This window comes from Pseudoliparis swirei, chromosome 17 (genome assembly GCF_029220125.1).
Source record: "Pseudoliparis swirei isolate HS2019 ecotype Mariana Trench chromosome 17, NWPU_hadal_v1, whole genome shotgun sequence".
Classification (NCBI taxonomy): domain Eukaryota; kingdom Metazoa; phylum Chordata; class Actinopteri; order Perciformes; family Liparidae; genus Pseudoliparis; species Pseudoliparis swirei.
In genome coordinates, this window is record NC_079404.1 from 10,648,014 (window position 1) to 10,669,677 (window position 21,664).

At 44.8% G+C, this 21,664-nt stretch overlaps 1 protein-coding gene across 2 annotated transcripts in view; it reads right to left on the minus strand.

The window, feature by feature from the left end:
• mcu (mitochondrial calcium uniporter) overlaps positions 1-21,215 on the minus strand; it is a 51,826-nt gene extending 30,611 nt beyond the window's left edge. The window contains exon 1 of one of the 2 annotated variants that reach the window (XM_056436027.1): positions 21,069-21,215. In XM_056436027.1, coding sequence (XP_056292002.1) covers positions 21,069-21,185 — 117 coding nt within the window. In that variant the 5' untranslated portion in view covers positions 21,186-21,215. Of the gene's footprint in view, positions 1-20,896; positions 20,981-21,068 lie in introns of those variants that run through there. The other variant, XM_056436028.1, reaches the window with a different exon arrangement.
• Between the last annotated feature and the right edge of the window lie 449 nt (positions 21,216-21,664).

Sequence of the window (21,664 nt, forward strand, 5' to 3'; positions counted from 1 at the left end):
TGGACTGAAATGTGTGTGGAACAAAATAAAACGTTACAAAGTCAAAGCAAGGGGGTTAATGATTCACAAGCTTTAATGTTATTCCACGATGTGACACATATACTACCATGTAGACCTATAGGAGTTGTTTCTGCGTCTGTTCCCGGTCTATTTCTGTTGATTACATTGCCACAGAGGAATACAACTGCTCTCTCTCTCGATACCAACCACAACACACACACACGGTAGAATCCTATACCGAATGAACGCACACTCAAGACCCACCACCTAATTCTCCCGATACGAGAGGCCTCTGCTGACAACTTCTCTTTGTGGACAAACACAATAAGCAACACACAGGTCAAAACAAATGATCGGGGCATCGCTGCAGTTAAAAGTTGAACTGTGTGAAACCGACCGACTCCGCAGCAATTGTACTGAATTGGATTGAATTCCAAAACATTGAATTATTATCATGAGGAAATTCAAAGTCATATTTTCCAACAGTGGCGCAAGAGAGGACCATATTGAAGATGTATTTCATACGCTTTTCATACGTATCAATCAGCCACGTCACGTGTCATACTCTGTCATAGTGCGGAAATTAGCGACCACTGGCTAATAGATCGACTTCGAAAGGTCACAGACACGTCAGACCTAAACCTAAGCTCTTCTCAGGTAACGCCAATCCCACCGCCTACGTATCCATCATGCTTGCCATGTAGTCAGTCTGATGCGTTTGACACCTGAGTGCCACCTGATCCACTGAGTGTTTACAAGAGTCTGAGTCCAGACTCCAGCATTTTGTCACCTCTGCACATTACCCTGGCCTGAACTGACGTGATCCCCGGCAGCCGTAATTACTGGAAAGGAGTCATCAGAACGCTCAGATGTCTCTTGATGCAACAGCTTGACTAATGGTTCATCTTAGATGTCACAGACCATGCTAAGTTAAGGGCCAGTGGAATGGGCCTGAGGGTGTGGTAAAGAAGTGTCAGTCTCTGTTTATCAGCACCGTCTACCAGAGAAATAATCTGTATTCAACATTTCACATTCACAATAAAAGCTTAGGGAATCCAGATGGGGGTAATTTGTATAAAAACAATTATCCAATATTTTAAACTTTCCTTGTCACGTTACACCTAGACCTGACACTTGAGCTTATGTGCACATGCTGAAGAGGCCAAAAACTGGCTTCTAAATAAAAAACACAAGCCTCTCAGTTATAGAAATAATATGACAAAGGGGTCAAGCAGGTCATGATGTGACCATGGCTATTATTTTTGGCTTACCTCAGTATTGCCCATTGCATTTATATGCATGTTTATTCAAATAAAACAGTCACCGACATGACACAATAATAAACATCAGGATTTTATTCACCACTATAAGACTATTTCATTTTATTTATTGTTGGTTTCATTTTATTTTCATTTTTATTTTAAATATTTAAGTCACATTCCAATTCCATGTGTCTGTATATTCTTAAGAATTAAAGTTCATTGTTCTTTCAAATATCTTTTAAATATATTATCATTATATCAGTGCCATTAAATGGTCTTGAAATGACAATATCGTTTATCGCAATTATTTAACAAGACTTGGGAATGCCATTTGTTCAATGTTAAGTGAGTTAACAAGACGAAAAAGAAAAGATGCGTGGCGGCCATTTTTACCGACACCATATCCTCTTGCCCTCAAATATACAGAGCTATTTAATACTGCATGTTGATTACATATACACTATTACATGTCTCTTATATGTTCTCTTTGAAGTCAGCAGGCTCTTCAATGCTGCAACTTCTTCCAAAGAAAGCAACATCTATTGTAGCATGTAAGTGATTCACATTCTGATCGGGGGCTATCTCTGCCCATTCTCTTATCTTTCTTTCACAGTTTCTCTTCCGGCCTAGAAGGAGAAAGGCAGTCAACCCTCGGGAGATGTGGGAGAGAGAGCAGGAGGGGTGAGGGATGGAGAAAGTGGGGAGGCTGCTAGCAATCACCCGCCACAGAGAGCAGAGATGAGAGAGTGAGATAGGAGAAGGGAAGAGGAAAGTTACATGAAATTTCCAACACATTAAGCACACCATTCTATCCAGTGCCTGCACATGGTTAAAGAGGGGTTGAGTGGGTGGGAGTGGCTGTTGAGTGGCCACTATCAAATGAAAGTATTTTACAGCTTAGGAGAACTGATCCAGTTACAGGGATTCCCCATTTGTTCCCTGTTGTCAGGCAGACATATAAAGGATAGAGAGGAATAACCTGTCCAGGTACAGCCAACGAGAGGTGAAGGACTCAAACTAACAACGTCCTAGACACAGTGAGACTCCCGTGGAGCCCAAAGGTGAACCTCTTCTCTCAAGGACATGCAGACATTTGTTTGTACGCCTGCGGATGTACAAGTGGGTGGTTGTGTGAGCTGTGCTGCAAGGCTGAAAGAAGAAATGACCGGAGCCGTGCTGCAGGGTTCCTGCAAACCAATATAAAATTTATTTAACCAGGAAAAGCTTCATTGAGATAGAAAACTCTCCTTTACAGGATGATATATGCCAAACAGAAGAGGAGAGGGCTGCACAGTCAGTGACCGCCTTCGCCATTAATCACTGGAGAAATGTGACGCAACCACATCCCACCATGTATTCACGGAGACACACATATACGCAAGCAGGGTCATTGAGGCTGGCGGGGTTGTGCAGAGAGAGAGGTTGACAGCTTCGCAGCTCCTGCTGCAGCAGAGATAAATGGGCGGGCTGAAAACTGCCTTCATTCAGAATGGAATATGTCAACAAAGCAGCATCATCCCCAGGTGTCTGGGGGACTCTAAGAGGAGGAGAACAGACGAAAAAAAGGAAAGGAAAGCAGGGGTAGACTAGGACAGACTAATAGAGCTGTGCAGGCAGCACAGAGGCCGATACATGCTAGAAAGAAGTCAGACATCTTCCATAAAACATATTGGTCTGATTCATTGCCCCAGGTGTTAACTCTATAAAGCTCAGAATGGTGGGGAGAGCAACACGATACCATTGTTGGTATTGTTGCACCAGAATGGCCTGGAAATGTCAGAACAAACATTGCTGACTTTTAAAGGCCCTCTTCCATTGAGCCTACAGTCCAGTATACAAGATAGAACTGAATAAGAAGTGAGGAATGTAAAAAGATGTTGTAAGGAATGTGCCGTTTGCTTCATCTCATACAAAAAGACACATACGTGTCCGAGCAAGCTGTGAAGACCAAGCTGATGATCAGCGGTACTGAGAGTAGGAGCGTAGGCGTGAGGGGGAGGAAGCACAGGCAAATGAGAGAGAGAGAGAGAGACGGAGTGAGTGAGCATTAGAGAGGAGAAACAAATCTGTGTGTGTGTGTGTGTGAGTGTGTAGGTCTCGGTTTGTGTGTGTAGTCATTACAAAGTAATCACTCCTTAGCATCAGTGAGCCACAAATAGCAAGAACCACCTACTTACCCATTTCTATATGAATAAATAACCTTAAGAAATTATAATATTGGAACAGAAAATGGCACATTTTATCTTCAGTCAATACCAACATTCTATGTTTACACAATTTGGTATAAACACTGTGACACAGCCAACTGTTGTGTATATTAAGCAAACTGTGGCTTACACTCAGTATGGTCGGCTCCCCATCTAAGTGGCTTTAATTCTACGTTGCCAGCAGAAAGGCAATGAGTCCTGTATTCACACAGTGTGGGTCTTCTAAGGTTGTAATAGGTTATTTTGATTCTGCACATGTAAATAGAGGAAGTCTTATGCTTTAAATTAATACATATAGAAAGATATTATAAATAGGAGATATTAGGAAGAATATTATGACTGTACTGTGAATTTATTTTGAAGCATAAGGGAAATACACTGGTTTCTGTATTAACTGTATGTAATGATACATGAAAATGGCAAGAGTAATGTTTATATGTATGCCGCATGGGAATGAATAATGTTTATAATTTCAGAGATGTCACATTAATGGAAGCCGGTTGAAACCCGAGATGTTACTTTAATCCAGAGAGTAAAATACTGGGCTTATATGGCTTTAAGAAAATGAGAAAGTGTTGCATATTTTGAAGAACAAATGACTAATCTTTGAGGATAGGTGATTGGCTGTTAAATCCGAATATACTGTCCGTGTGATGGGGAGATCGCTCTCTGGTCCTTGACTTGTGTCAGACAGACCTACTTGCCTTCGTTTCCTGCTTGTAGCCTGTGGAGGAACAGTCAGTTCGACCATCGAATCGTGAGCTTTAATTGTTTGTTAAACTTCTTGCCATTAAATATTGTTAAACTGAACCCATTGCATCCTGATCCGGATTTTCATCGAGCTCGAGACGCCCAGTATTCAGAACTCTTTCAGTCTCTTTAGAAAAGGAAGCACTTTGCTAACAAAATCCGCTGCTGCATGAGCACAAAGGGACAACCACACCTTGTCCACACAATGTGTCTCTGCAGGTAAGTCCAACTCCAGCTGTGCAACCATCAGCACATCTCCAGGGACACGACTTCTTCTGGCCTCCTGCTGGTTGAGTCTGGAGACTGGCTTCCCAACACTGCAGCTCAGCTTTAACTTCAAGTTGAGCCTGTACTGTAACTTTGTGTCTAACTTGATCGCCATGCAGCGGATGTTGCCGTTCACTTTTACACTTGGATCCGTAGGCTTCACCTTCTAACAATATCTTTTGAACCCGTCTTCACTGCTGAGTCAGTTTGACGTTGTGGATTTATCCTTCAAATGCTTTTTGGAGACCCTTGTGTCTGCTTCTCTATGAAAATCGTTTTCTTTTACAGAAATTTGACAATATTTCTTCAAGGAGTGCAGTTAGTGACAGTGTGTGCTCCATAATAGCTCTGAGAGCTTGACGGAGTAGCAGCGAGGTTGTTGCCTCCACCTGCAGTTTTCGATTGATTGTTGTGAATGCTCCAATAAATAGATGTAAATAAATAACACATAGATTGATGATACGTTCCGTGACATTTTCTCTTCCCCTCCCCGAATATATTTTTCTTCTTCGCAACAAATCTGGTGATCCTGCGAATACCCTGAGAGGTGAGAACGACTGCTCGAGTCTCCCACACCAACAAAATGTTGCAAAATGCTTGTCATGTCACGAGTCTGGTGGAACTGAGGATAGGGTTAGCTGAGTTTTATGTTTGTATTTTTCCCTCTGGCTTTTTGTAAAATAGCAGGCAGGGATTTTGCCCATCTAACAGCAACAGATCATATAAGTGTGTGTGCGACGACCCCTGACCTTTCCTGCCAGTCTGTCCGTCATGTTTTCCAGATACCTGGTGGCAGGGGATCGTTAAGGCCAACTGGGAACACCTGGGTCCGGTGTTCCCAGTTGGCCCTGACTGCTACTGCTGTCTCATTGTTGTGGTTTAAGAGCCGGGTCATAAGAACACTTACACAGATCCATTTGAATACAACTGTGTTTTTTCATTAGAACGTTTATCAAGTGGTTGAGAATCACATTTGCATTTCAAAGATTTCCTTTAATTTTTTAAGTCAAGGGGCTACCGGATAACCCAACGCTTCCACCCACAACCCTTGGCTGAAGGGCTTCTCCTTTCACCTGCAGTATGTCCTTCTTAAACCGGCTCATTATAGCACACTTGATTTTTGGGCATTGTGAGGCTGTATATCATTTCCACTGCACCCATCAGAAAGTAACAGGGCTAACCTGCAATATCGTGGCCCTGCTTATGGAGCTGCTCTTTGTTCGACATTATTAATGCGAATGGATCACGCCGTCCAGCTCCTTCACATCAAACATTTACCATCCGCAGGGCAAAGCATCATTGAGGGCCTTGACCAATCGGGATAATCGTTGCTGACTCTTTTTTTCTTCTCATTGCAGTACCATTGAAGCAAACCACACCTGTCAAACGCTTAACTGCCCTGCTCACGTCACAGGTGCTGATACCAGTACAGGTATCACAATCATTCTGATTTCATTACAGTAGTGGTCCCGTAGCTTTTGCTCCACCAGAATCTGGGGAGCACAGTCGCCATCATTCTGATGAATAAATGCCACTCTGTTTGAATGAGGTAATGTGAGGAAACAAATGGTTCCTAGACTCCCACTCGCCATATTCCTTTTTCCCTTGGGGCTTTTGTGACAATTGTAAATTAAGTTAAACATTCAACAGCAGTAACTCTCTTCCATTTATATTTGACATACGGATTTATATTAAATGTTGCATCAAAGGAAATATACATTTGAAGGAAAGCCTCAAAGACAATTCAATAATTCAAGACCCGAATCAACACCACCGGTGCATGTCTTCCACAGAGGCGACTGAATGGAGGTAGTGCAGGACAGCAACCCACGGGAACTGTACCGTATGCTGGACAGTTTTGCATAAGAAGCAGAGAACAGGAGACAATGAGATGAATAACCTTCAATTCTCTGTTAGAAAAAGGACATCTTCAGTGTGCAAATTGTTACCCAGGCAACAGCAGCACCAGGACTTTTGAAACGCTCCAGAAACCTGTGCATTTACTTCTCTTCTCTCCTGCACTTTGTAGCCTTGGTCTCTTAAAGGGAGATTTACTCGCATCTTCCTAATGTCGGTGTAAAAAGACTGCCTCATACATTGTGAATTCAGAAACGTTGCCTAAGGCAGCAAAAACAAAAGAAGAAGCTTTGTAATGGTGTTGCTATTACTTGTCGAAAAAGGAGACGCTCTTAACCTAATCTCTAACTCCCCTACTCTCCCCCCCCTTGCTTTTTTCTCCCTCCATCCCCCTCTTCCCATCCAGTTCATGTTTAGGTTGGGCTTTCCCGAGGGTTCCCCTCAGGACCTGGGTTGATAAAGGCTCTGGCAGAGCGAGTTGAAAGCTCAGCTGGAGGTGCTTCACTGATCTGCGCTGCTGCTTCGCTCAGCCTTTCTGCCTCATCATCACTGCTTAACTATTTTCCCTGGGAAAAAAACAACCGGGCTGATAACTGGTGACTGTCTGGCTGAATGACAGGCATTTTTTTTTTCCATGCAGCGGGTGTATGGAGGAATAGGTCGGACGGTGACCTTTATCTGACAAGCATATGATTGTCTTCTCTCTGCGAATAACAGAGAAGACATGGGGCTCTGGTGCTGATGTGCTACCCAGCAGAGACACAAATAACTGGGTCAGAGAGAAGTGGATCAGCTTTTATATTTGCACAGTGGAAAGAGCGTCCGTTTTTTTGTATTTCATTGCAACTGGAATGGCAAACAACCCTGCCCTAAATCAATACCCTGGAGACGACAGTTACACTCCGTTACCCACATTAGCAGAACAGGGAAGTGAAACAATTCAAACAATTCAATATAGCTACCACATGCTAGACACGTGGCCACTTTTAATTACTTTGAGAGCAAGCTCATGGAGCGCAAGAATAGTGTGGCACGTGACTCATAGAGGATGCCAGTGGTGTCAGCCTCAGATGCTCCTACTCTCAGAGAAAACAATATTTCAAACTGCATTTGTGAGTCTGACTGTCTGTGCATGTGGGTGGTAAGAAGCGAGACAGAATGATATAAACTTCACAAACAATGGTTTCCAGCTGTCTATTTAATGTTGTTTCCAAAATGGTGGAAGCTGCTGCAGTGCTTGGAGTCGACTCAGACATCTGCAACCAGAAGAGAGGAACACACTTGTTGTAATTTGCCTGTTTCCAGACTGCTATGGCAACGCTGTCCTGACAATATGTAATGCAAATACATACTTTTTTGCTGAATCGCCAAGAATCCTGTCGTCGTCAATGGCTCGACTCTCTGATCACACAGCCACGGCCCCCGGAGGAGCGTCTCCATGGAAATACATTTTCCAACAAAGTCTCCTCTCCACCATCTCCTCCGCCCTATTTATAGAACGGTGGGGCACTAGCTTGCTGGCGAAGGATGACTAACCGTATAGTGAGAATGGGAACGTCTCGTATCTCCACAGTGCTCGTCTTCCTGCTCGCAGCTTCATATCAAATCAAAAGGCTTTGAACGGGCGTTCAGCACAAACAGCTGACACAAAATCCCCCTGTTCCCCCCCCGAGGGAACGCAGGTCTTAAGCGTGTGAAGTTGTGGGGAAGCAGGTGTGCGTTTCAAGTTGATGCAAGGGCCGCAGGTTAGGCGCACATTAAAGCCAGACAGCAGCGTTACGGCGGGGGTCTCTGCGGCCCGTTGCTTTTTGACCTCCCTCTGTGGAATGAGGATGAGAGAACCACGGGCGTTTTTTTAGGTCAACAGCTTCTTCCCCCCCCCCCCCGTCCCAATCAGGTCACGGGTGAGAGGCAAATGTGTCTGTGCGCCAAAGCATGTGGTGGAAAATGAATAAATAAAAAGATAGATATATCTCATTCTAGGTCTGAGCTCGACGAGTGTACGGCTATCGCTGACAGTGCAGCGCAGTCTCAGCCTATCGAGGGAGCAACAAAAAGAGCTCCGTCTCAGTGCCTTCAAGGAAACAGTCTGAAAACACTGTGGCAAGGGACAGATGCTCCCCAGTTGTGCAGATAGCGCTAATTATCATTAGGCTCCACGAGCGTCATGCTTATTATTACCACACTGCAGTGGCACCACAAAGAGGAGCTCCTGCACACGGCGTGGCGTTAACTCGATGACGGAGAACAACAATTAGGATCGTCGGCTTTCATTATCAAGACACAGTCACTCTCAATGACTGCTAACGAGACCACGGGTCGCCATCATGGTAGCGCTGCTGCTGCTGCCGTCGAGGTTGTTACTGGATACATCTCCTTTTAAATGCCCTTGTGAAGTTCGGTGACAATGTATTTGTGGGACAATATATTTATTAATTTTAAAAAGGGGTTTTTCTGCACATTATATAATGCGGGGGCAATTCCTTTAATGTGGTATCTTTGGTTGTATTAAGTCAATGTGGTTCAACTTGAGTAAACTTATTGGATGAAATAACCGTACAGTCATGTGACAGCTTTTATAGTATAAATTATAACTGAATGCTGCTATGGATCATTTCTCTCGCGATGTACAGAAGTTTTGTGACAGAAAAGCATCTGAGATGATATCAATCAGTGTAGGGGATTGGAAAGTTGAGAATATAGATTCAGTCAACACTAATGCCACATCAATATCGCAGACAAATATCGCAGGCTTTGCAATACTTGCAATAAAATTGATTATCTGGTCAATACCTCCAGTCCATAGAAACAAAGAATACACTTAACTTGACAAAGGCTCTAGTCTAGATAAAAGGCAGCCGTACCCCCACCACCACCACCACCACTTCTATACTACATATAATCTGACCCATCTCATACAACCTCAGCTGAGTTCTATGAAACAGGGATGCTTATTCCCCTTGTGTCTCCAAACCACTGATCCACTACGGATTTAAGTTAATTAAAAGAGACACAGCTCAAAGCTCAGACTCCTGATTCATTTAAAACTTGCAGTTAAGTAGTCAGAGGAGACCGGCAACCTATCTAGAGGAAAGCTATTAGAGTCTTCACCATGCAGAGCTGCAGAAAAACTGTACATGAACACCAAAAGCACTTAGCTTGTGATTGAGAAATGTTTGGCTTGTCTCTCTGGTCAAGCTAATCATTACAGATAACACAATATGACTTGAGGGTTTAGAGTCCATTGTTTGGTGGAGATGTACATATTTGTTTGTTTTCTCCATGGTGAACCCACCCCCACCCACCTCCCCAGGTACTTGAGCTTACCTTGGCACTGCTAAAACCTGGGTAATTACAGTGCAAACAAACTTGGCGCCAGGCTGAAGGCTCTTTAACTCCCTGTGTGCGCTCGGAGTTTGATCAATGTCACTTCACTTCTGGTAACATGATGACCATCAATCAGAAAAGACAGACGGCTAGATTCAGGCTTGGAAGGACATTTGGAATAAAGGAACCGTTTAGTGAGTCAGCAAAAAGGGGACTCAAAGCTCCCGAGAAAAGGGACATCAGAGCCTCACTCCAGCATACTATGTTGGTTGTGGGTGGCAGACATCTCATTTCCTGTCATGACCATCCAGACCACACGACGTCTCTGAGCAGCTGCCAAGTTATTTCATGTTTAAAAGACCCCCTGACCTGTTTCTTGGTTAGGAGCGTGCTGAATTCTCATGATCGAGGGCACTTGAACCCATAATCAAAGCCCCATCTGCAGCCGTGTTAATGCGTAGATATTGGTCTCAATTCATAGAATCGTGGTTATATTACATTACATGTAATTTAGCTGACGCTTTTATCCAAAGAGACTTACAATCATGATACATTCATACACCGTAGACACAGCTACAGGGCGTAATTCAGGATTAAGTGTCTTGCTCAAGGACACATGGACTAAGGCAGGGATCAAACCGCCAACCCCCTGATTGAAAGACGGACCTGCTAACCACTTACCCACAGTCGACGTAACTTTAGTTTTCTTGTCTATACAAGCCATAACAGCCTGACTGTGATTCACACCATCGCCCAGCCAACAATTGATGGGGTGGGTGGGTGTGGCGTTGCCTCGAAGGGGCATGACGAACCATCAATAGTTCAAAAATACTGGATATTCTCTCGAAAAAAAGATAAATATTTGTTTCCTGTAATGAACACTAGACCGGGAGCAGGATCATTTGATCGTCCTACTCCTAACAGTGTTCAAGCTTTATGTGTTGAATGTGTTCCCTTCCTCATTAAAATTATTGAAAAGTCAACTTCCCCTCCCTTCGCTGGTGCGATACAACATTACTTGGCATGTTTTTGCGACCAACTTTAGAGCAGGTAAAATAGCGTGAAACCATCGCAAAGAAGTTGCGATGCATATCCTTAAGTTTGCTCAAGATAATACTGAGGGTCATTAGGGGGTTAACAAAATCCAGAGAGACTTTAAAATTACCTTTCTAGAAATTGTGGAGATCGTAAGACAATGTTATGCTACAATACTTTTATAACAAATGTACCTTTTTTTGTCATTATACATCTTTTGAATTTGGTTTAATCGAGAGAATGTGTCATTGTTCCTAAAATATCCTTTCACGCCTTAAGGAGACATTTTCTCTCGGCACAAAGCGTACAGTATATTACGCATTTTGAATATAATATTCAATTCAATTCAGTTTATTTGTATAGCCCAATTTCACAAATTTGTCTCGGAGTGCTTTACAATCTGTACACATAGACATCCCTGCCCCAAAACCTCGCATCGGACCAGGAAAAACTCCCAAATAACCCTTCAGGGGGAAAAAAAGGGAAGAAACCTTCAGGAGAGCAACAGAGGAGGATCCCTCTCCAGGATGGACAGATGCAATAGATGTAATGTGTACAGAAGGACAGATTGAGAGTTTAAATACATTCAATGAATGTGACAGAGTGTATATCTGTAGCTAATGACTGCCAGCCACCACGGGAGAAAAAGTAACAACAAGCGGCAGCCTGCTTGGCAACAGGCCTTACTAAGCCGCCACGGAGAGAGAGCTTTCCTCTCAAGTCGACACACACGCACGCGTCTCCCAGTAGCCCCAATGACCTCCATACATCCTGTTTAACCGTGACCAGCAAAGCCCTCGTCTCCCTTGCAAACCAACGGCAGTACGTATCACAGCGCTGATGAACTCTGAAGTGCAGGCAGATTTCCCTCGAGCAGAGCCGCCTTGTCTGTCCCCAGATCTCAACTGGCTTTACCAGAAGAGACACTGGCCCGCACGCTCAAATCAGAGGGGCCTACAATGATGAAACAAACTCCCATTATTAACCCCGTACACTGTAGTATGTCGATCCAGCAGAATCAAAAGTAAAACTTACAAACTAGTTTGAGTGTGTGTTCAAGTTTGGGTTTAAGTTTGCAAGGGTCACCTTTGAATTTGACCCATTTAGTTATGTTGGCACTTTATTTGCAAGGCTTTCAAATTTTCGTCTGCTATCTTGGTTAAACTTTAAAGTAATGGAGCAGAATTGTGTGCTTGAATGCCCAGTAATACATTACTTATTCCTACAGCTAAGCAATTATATGTATACACCAATAATTTACAGAGTAATTATACTCAAATGTGTTGTCGGGATCCTAAATGCCCATGTATCATCATCATATATGGATCTAATTAGTTGTATTCTTCTTAAAAAACGGTAGCAGTTTGGAGGTTGCTGATATTCACAACTATCTTGAAATTGGTAGTTCTACCCAATAAAATAAAAAATAGAAACACTTTATCAAGCATTTTTTACCTACGCATCTACTCATTAAAAATAGAGAAATCGCCTTCAGAGTCAAACTCCAATTTCCAAGCCAATTGTATTAATAATCCTTTCGCTTGTGCTGGCGGTGAGACTGGGGAGCTGTAATGAGAAGCAGCCCAGAGAAAAAGGTGAAACTTAGGGCGAGGGAATCCTCACAACCCACAATCACAACATCATTCCTCAACAATACAGCCATTACTCCATCAGCCAAACAGCAGCCATTCATACAAGATGTCACCAATTCCAATTAGGAGCTGCCTCGCTGTTAACAGCTAGCAGTTTCTCCTCTCTTCCCGCCATGATTCTCCTCTTGCTGCACTGCCCTGATAGGATTATTTTCTTCTTTAAACCAGGGATGAACCGATACTGATATTGGCCGATACAGAATCAAATCGAGCATCGAGGTCAAAGAGGCCGATCTATTTAATTATATTCTATGTGGTTACTATAAACAATATATACTGGGATTTTAAATCCTGTTAAGGTGTTGACCAGTTTGTTGCTTCATGAAAAAGGCTTAAGCTGCGTTCACACCAAAAGCGTTGCGAATATTCACAATGCTTTACTCACATGAGTTTACTCACTTGACCGTTTGTGGCTTTTCGATTCACTCGCGCGAGGGGCGGGGCTTATCTATGTGGCTTTACTCCGCGGAAACAGTTATCATTTCCTTCATCCACCACGGAAGAACTAACCACTAGTTCTGATTTGTTCTGATTTGTACTTGTTGTGGACATGCCACAAACATCGGGACATCCAACGCCCTCGTGTTTGGGTTCATAACATCACCCGTAGGCTCACACGTGACTTTCACCTCTTCTTCTGAATAACTGTCTCTTCCGTCGCTACTAGAGCAGCAGCAGCCAGTTAGATTCACCAACGGCGGACTGTCTCAACGCCGATTGGCTTTTGCAACTCGGCATTAGGAGAGCGATATTCACGCATGAAAGAATGATCCCAGTCAAAGCTTATGAATTAAACACCAGTAACTTATCGGTCCTCTGCATCAGTTGATAACCAAAATCCAGGTATCACTGTTGGTATCGAGACTGAAAGTCAGATCTGTCCAATTCAATAAACCAGCATAATGTAAATAAGTGGGAGCAGATTTTGGGTTCAACGCTGTTTAATGGTGTTGATATGAGAAGCTCAACACACTGTCATCAAGTTTGTTTTCTTACAATAGTACAAAGTCTACCTAATGTTGACTCAATGTATTGGCTTTCAACAAGAATGTAAACCTGCAGCTTAGAGACATTTCAATGGCTCAATTGTCACAACCTACTGTGTCAATATCCCCGGAGCCTCGACTCTACCGCTTGTATTCATTCACGATGAACTTGAATAAACAAGGGTATAAACAATCGATACTACCTGAAGAAGAGGTCGACGCCACGACCCCGTCTCTCACTAATGAGCTTCGTATTGGACAGTGTGGATATTTTGCAGGGCAAAGTTCTGTCAAACTGAACTCGGAGAAGAAAACAAGGTGAGATCGATTTGCAAAGGGAAGCAAATGCTTCTTGTCACTTTTCTCACTGAAATGAACGAGGCGAGAGTTTTGGTTTGCCGTCTCCTTGAAAGGATCCGGTAGAGTTACACCTCCAACAAGAAGACGTGGAGAAAACCACACGAGTGCCCTCAGGTAAGATACTAACATACACACATAATGCTTGTTTTGACTTCAAGGTGATCTTACTTGTAAGGCTGACTCCCTGCACCTCGTGTTTTAACTGTGTTGCTCCTGTGTAATTTCTGACCAAACTAATTGTTACAATACAATAAATGAAGAAAACATCCAAGCCCAAAGATGCCCACAACAACACAAGTAGCACTTGCAGTGTCTAAACTGCTAAATGAATACTGTACGGCATACAGCACTATACAAAACTGTTCCATACTTAGTCCTGCGATACTTAATAGTTGCAGTGCTCGTCGCTGTGTGTCGGAGACTAACTGCTATGGACCCACTGACTCACCCAAAAAGGACGGCAGAACCACCTCAATCAGAAAATGCTTTCACATAACTGTCACACATGACAGATCATATGGGACGAGCTGACCTTCATCGAAGCCAAATCTGCCCCGTCTAATTTGCGCTGCTCATTTGGACCTGGCATTGCCACAGATTAGTTTTGCCATCCCTATAATGAGCCCGACCTCGTATCTGTTGACATGAAAGGCTGTGCCGCTGGTGGCCTTCAGGTACTGCTCACCTGCCCTCCTGGCAGAGGACGCCACCAGCGCAGCATCCCAGAGATGAGAGTGGGTAACCAAGCGGCGCCTCTATCCATCCATCATCACATTACACACGTTGGCCTAGTTTAATGTCCTTTCCAGACTTCACTGGAGACACGCTGGGCCACACAGACGTACGGGAAGCAGCTAATTAGTCGACGCCACCGGCAGACATTCACCAGTCATTTACCACGTCACGGGTGAAATCCCTTCCAGAGGAATAATGAGGACTTTTCCCCTCACAATAGTCTCATCTACTTACAACGCTACCACATCTCTAAGATGAACAGCAGATTAAACATTGTTGCAAAGAGTCAAAGCATTAAGCATTTCAGGAAGCTGAACTCTCTCCCCACTCTCCCACTCCTTTGTCAAATGCTGCAAAAACTCTGTCTGGCTGTTGCTACTGTACAGACGCAGTCTTTTTTTGTCGTTCTTAATTTGTCAAATGTATGTTGTCTTAATGTTATTTGCTGTTGACTGTTTGAAATGTATTTATTACTTTATTACTATTATTTTACTTTATGTCGGACAAAAGAGACAAATGTATTTTTCAATTTTCTCGCTGTTTAACATTGGAAAATTGACAATAAAGATAACTTTGAACTTTACTTTTTTTTTTTATAACTACTGTATATACATATAAAGAGACGGTTGGGCGTAACGCAGCCAGGTTTGCTGGACACAAATAAATACGGATATTAAATACTAGTCCTGAACCTGCTCGCCTTCCAGAGCAGTTCTTTTTGACCGCAGGGCAAACAGCTGGTGAGCATGCCGAGCAGGTGCAGCAATGGGATGAACTGTGTGCACAGGGAAATTAGAAGAAGCAAGCGCAGGGGAAACAGGTCACGCGCTTGCATATGTCTGGAGGATGAGCGAAGCCGAGAAAAGCAAGTGACAAAGAGAGTTTTTCCCCGTATGCCCATAAATCAGCTGAAAATATGCAGTCAAAGAATGACAAAATGCACAGCTGTTCATGGGGCATGTGTGAACATAGCTGCTGTGTAACCTGTTTCAGCCATAAGATGTTGCAATGTGCTTATCATCACTACACAATCACAACAAAGTTGTCTGAAATTTGAATTTGAATCACTGAGCGCTCATCTCTCAGACTTGGCAACCTAGTTGCATTGGAAAGATGATGGAAGATCTGGAGAAAAATGTCAAAAAAGGGTGCAGCATAAAAAATACGCCACCCTCGGTTTCCTGCCGGGTCAGCCGTACAACACCCAGACCATGGCAGACATTGGGAATTACTCTGGCTGTGCGTGAGCTGACAGGCTCTCTGTCAGAAACACAGACACTCAAGCCGTCCGCATTTCACCACTGTCCTAAGATGACAAAACACACTTGTCATTTTATACCATGTGGGAGGCAAGTCGTGGCATTTTCACGACAGTGCCATGAGATGTCAAGACTTACCCGCTTTCATTCAGGCCACGTGACCAGCTACACAGCCGGACTTGTTTCAGGCAAATTCCAAACGTGTTTTCAATGAACTGGCAGAATATTAAAGACATTAAACAGGGTTGTGTGACCGTCTTTGAGGTGCTCAACGTAACTGCCAAGTTGTCCCAGGCCCGTTACCAAACAGAGTTTTACTTCAATTTGAGTAAATGTTCATTTTGAAATGTTTTCTGTCACTGCTCTATGTATGTACAGTATGTATGCAAGTGTGATTTTTTTTTCTCACAATAATACCTCTCCACTGTTTTCTTTTAATTAGGAATGGCAAGAATGATGGGTAACACAGCAGATGTGTGATGATGATCAAATGATTAATGTATGCATGTTCACTCTAAGTCCACCTTTCACCTTACCTTCTTTCCTCATCCCACTGCCCACGCACAAACATATGAGAGCAAACAGCAGCACAATAAAAGCGACACACGGCTTTACTAACAAACAAAGGATATATAGCAACATTGCCTCGTTTCATGGAAAACTGCTCCCACATATCAAAAACACAAAACAAACAGGGGTCACACAGCTTTATTCCAGATTTGCCTGGCCACTGGAGTTTAGCCAAAAGGACAAACACAACAAAGGGAACAACATCATTCTGTACCTGGACAATATGCCTGGCACAAGATGGGTTGCCTCTCCTCCATTTCCTGGTCATTGCTCTGCAGCCCACTATCTAAAACTAATCCAGACACTTAGGAGGTGGGCAGTCACTTGTGGACTGAGCAAATCAGTTGTTGTTGTTGTTGTTGGGGACAGAAGTGGAATTGGCTAAGAGCAGAGTTGCTTATTCTGAATGAGTATGTGCAGGATTAGTTCGATAAGGCTCAAGATGACCACACTTGTTTGGTTCTTCAAGTCTTTTACAACAAAGTAAAAAAGCACTTGACAAAGCCATTATTTATACTGTACACTTTACCCATGCCAGTTTATACTGTATGCAAATGGTGAACATGTAAGCATATAAAGAGCAGTAGGAGGAACATGGCACATGGCCAGAATCTAAATCCAGTAACAAATCAATCATATTTGTAATCATACCTTTGACTGACTGAAATTCTATCGCCTCACTTTGCCAAGCAGGAGTGTATGAAACAGTGCAGGAAACCGATCAATTTTCTCACCCACAACAGAAAAACTTCTAAGTTGCACTTCACGCCCATTCAAATGTGCTCTGTGTCCATGGTAATCGAATATCAATGAAAAGATGGAACAGTGCAGCTGCACTGACCAAAGATTATTACGGGTCCTTTCCATTAAGGAACCAGACATGGAAGGATAAGACCTGCAATCATCATAAACCATGATTATCATAAACAGCCAATCCAGCTTTATTTTACATTCAGGAGAAGGTTATTGACCTGCCAATCATCAGACCCTTAAGGGAGAAAATTTAATAATGACTTCACCTTGAACGAATGAATGACAGCTAATGAAACATTTCATTCATTATTTCATGCTAGGACATTTGGTCCTTCATACAATGTGCATTTTACATTCATGAAACGGCCTGTGTGGACAGGTTTATCAATCATTCAACCATCTTATCACCGCTCGAACTGACAACAGCCACAAGCTGATAGTCACTCTCTTATCACACTAATCTGGATAACTTCCTTACTGAGCCTGTGAAGGCAGCAGGGATGAATTAGTCTACTCTGACACTGATTTGAATAAAAGCCAAGAGCCGGCCTCGACCCCCTGGCCTCTAGCACCACAGCCACAAACTGCTCAGCTTTAATGAACAAGACGCCTCAAAAAGAAATAAATCACTTAAGAAAACGTGAATTGATTTAACTTTCTTTTTTATCTCAACCTATATTTTAGATATATGGACATATTATTCTGTAGAAAACCCAATTTCAACCTTTGATTTATAGCCCCTTTTACAAGCCTTGTTGATTCGCAATGACTCAATTGGCCTACCAAGACAGCAGCATTTTGTATGACAGCTGACTCAATAGTAATCTGGTGCAGGTTAATTGTGAGCCTTGAAGCCCACAGCCTGCTTTGCATCCCTGGAGAGTTGACCCACCTCTGCTGCACATCGTTACTGAAGCAGCAGTCAGAGCTGTTAAGTCCACTCACTGCTGAAAATGAAGCTCCAGACAGCATATTTGGGTCATACATGTCCCGCTAACAGACACTACCTGCTTAATGGAAACTCATAAGTATGCGTCCCACTGCAGCTTTACAGACACAAGTCTAGAAACAGAGAGTGCCCACTCTGCAGTGAAGGACAATGAATCACTACATCCTCCAGCATCTGGACTCCCGAGGAACCTACGCCAGGATCCTGTTTGTGGACTTCAGCTCTGCCTTCAATTCCATCATCCCGTCCCTGTTGCAGGACAAGCTCTCCCAGCTGCACGTGCCCGACTCCACCTGCAGGTGGATCACAGACTTCCTGACCGACAGGAAGCAGCACGTGAGGCTGGGGAAACACGTCTCAGGCTCCCGGACCACCAGCACGGGTTCCCCCCAAGGCTGTGTTCTCTCCCCTCTGCTGTTCTCCCTGTACACCAACAGCTGCACCTCCAGTCACCAGTCCGTCAAGCTCCTAAAGTTCACGGATGACACCACCCTCATTGGACTCATCTCTGGCGGGGACGAGACCGCCTACAGGTGGGAGACTGACCACCTGGTGACCTGGTGCAGCCAGAACAACCTGGAGCTCAACGCTCTGAAGACAGTGGAGATGGTTGTGGATTTCAGGAGGAATGCAGCCCCACCCGCCCCTCTCATCCTGTGTGACTCCCCCGTCGGCTGTGGAGTCCTACCGCTTCCTGGGCTCCATCATCTCCCAGGACCTCAAGTGGGAGCTGAACATCGGCTCCATCTCCAAGAAGGCCCAGCAGAGGATGTTCTTCCTGAGGCAGCTGAGGAAATTCAACCTGCCAGGGAAGATGATGGTACAGTTCTACACGGCCATCGTTGAGTCCATCATCTGCTCCTCCATCACCGTCTGGCACCCTGCAGCCACAGCCAAAGACAAGCGCAGGCTGCAGAGCATCATCCGCTCGGCCGAGAGGGTTATCGGCTGCAATCTGCCTTCCCTCCAGGTCCTGTTCACTTCCAGGTCACTGAAGCGGGCCAGAAAGATTGTCGCCGACCCTCCCACCCTGGACACTCCTGTTCGAGTCCCTCCCTCGGGAGGAGGCTGCGTCCATCATGGCCACGACCTCCCGCCACACCAATAGCTTTTTCCGACGGCGGTCGGGCTCATCAATGGACCCCGGGACTGACTGACTGTCACCCCCAGGACTACCACCTCTTCTTCCACCTTCCTCTCTCCTCCTTCTTCCCGCTCCTTCCTCTTCCTCCTCCTCCCTCTTCCTCCCACTCCTCCTCCCTCCTTGCGTTGATTGTTGTTTGTCATGTCCAAATGTTGCACCTTCCACCAAAAAAAATTCCTCGTTTGTTTGTGAAAACATTCATTCTTTGGCAATAAACCTGTTTCTGATTCTGATTCTGATTCTGAATACAGAGGCTCGTCTGTCACGCGGCGACAGGCCCCCGTAAGGAGCTGCAGCAGCAACGCTTCGATGGACAAAGACCCAATATGACAGGCAGATAAAACTACAACCTGTGTAGGCTGGAATAGAATGAAAATCTATTAGAGCCAACTCTGCTAAGACACAGCGAGCCGCAACCCTGTTTAATCATTTAAGGTAAATAGGCCCTACGTATTGTGAAAGAGAGGAGAATAGTACCTCCCCACAGGGGGCAAATGTGTTCCAACGTTATAGTTCACAGGGCGAACGCACCGGGGGACAGATTGGACCACGCAAATCTATTCTGACAACTATGTAACCTCCATGGTAGCCATATAACTCCACATGGCCCGTGAAGTGTGTGTACAAGGGGGAGGCAGAGGGAAAACACAAGAACGAGTGAAAGGTTATCGCAAGATAAATATAGAGGAAGAAAAAAAGGGGGGGGGGAAATGGAGGTAAAGAAAACTCACATGACATCCCAGCAGTATTGTACAGTGAGAGGGACATTGTGCCATGTGACTTCCTCATTATTGCTATCCAAATCATCCTGTGCCTCACCTCCCTCCTCAGGCAGCTACCGTAGAGGCTCGGACTTTGGAGGCAGTGGGTCACAGGGGCAGGAACAAGATGTGCAACCAATTATTTGTAAGAACATACATGCTCTGGTTATTGGGAGCATTTCGGGGAGTTTGTTTTGAGGCTTCGTGCTTTGCTACAGTGGCTTTGTGAATGACCTGCAAGGGTTTTGCAGGGAAACACAGGATCTCCCAGCTGAATGGGGAAACACCCACAGGAAGGGGAGCGACAGCAGGCTGGATGGCTGAGTCTGACATCATCCCCAATAGTATGCGCTTGCATGTTCCTGCAAAGTCTCATATATATGTTCGAGTACACGAGTACACAACAATCAGTCTCTCACTCGGCACAACTGTAGTGATCCTCTGTAGCTGTGGACAGACGTTCATTATCCTGAGTTGTTCTGCAGCAGCAGCAACACACACACACACACACACACACACATACACAGACGCTGCAGCTCACACACACCAGGTAGAAGCAGAGAGATGAGGGGGAACCATCGGTTATGGACGCGGTCATCCATCCAAACCGTTCCCGAAGCTGCAGCCTCGTCCTCATTGCAACAGCACACGCATAAGACACCCATCCCCTTTCCGTCGTTGATCAGACCGATCCCAACATCTACTGCAGAAACAATCCCACATCTCAAACGGAATCGCATTCAAATTCACACAGACAGCAACCAGAAGAAGAAGAAAAAAAATATGCCTGCAAAGTTGAAGGACGCGAGAGCCGTGAGGCGTTGTGTGGAAGCGGGGCAGAGTGTCTGAAGGCTGGTTACAGTAAACGGCGGGGCAGCGCCGGTGGGGTGTTGATGGGCTGAACAAAAAAAACAAAAAAGAACTGCATTGCCTGTGTCAAAGCGCTATACGTCCCACTGTGGATATAAACAACCACACGACACCGGGTCGGGATACACATCATGACTCATCTAGTGCCTCACCTTTCCGTGAAGCGCAATCAGAAGGAAAGACATGAACGGAAATTCTTGAGGCTAGTTAGCTTTACTTCCTTAGCCAGCCCAGCCGCCACCGTCGCTCTCTCTCCGGGTCCAGCCAGCCTGCCTGCCCGGTCCTACATCTCTCCCCGTGCGCACCAGACGTCCTGGGACTTACCGGTCTTATGTGCTGATGATGTCGCTGTGAAGAGACGGCAAGTGCGGGGAGGCAGCCGGCCACCGCTCCGCTGCTCCGGGACAACAGGAGTACTGATCTGCACACTTTCGCAGCCATCTCTGGAGTGAAAGCTCGCCGGGAAGGAGACTGCTGCGGGCGGAACGAGACGCACGGAAGGGAAGAGGGAGGGTCGTGGGCGGGCTGCGGGGCTGGACTACGGCTTCGCACACATGCCCAGTGTTGCGCCAGTGTGCAAATGACACGCCGCTTTCGTGCTGGCTAATTCAAAACAAGCGTGCACAGACTGCATGGCATGGCATTTGTCGCACCAACAGAAGAAGAAGAAAAAACGCCCGTAACTCAGCCTCTCTGTTGCAAGTCACGAAAGTGTGATCGCCATGCAGCAATGTAAAGGAATCACCAGGGCGCGCAGATGTGCCATTAAACACAAGGACAGTGGTGGCCTAAAGTGTTGTGTTTGAAAGCACGACGAGTAAAAGTGTCTGTTCACTCCATTTCAGCAGATATAATATTAAACACAAAGTGTCAGGGTTTTCTGTTTCAACAGTATCTACGATCTCTATATGTCAGTGGGA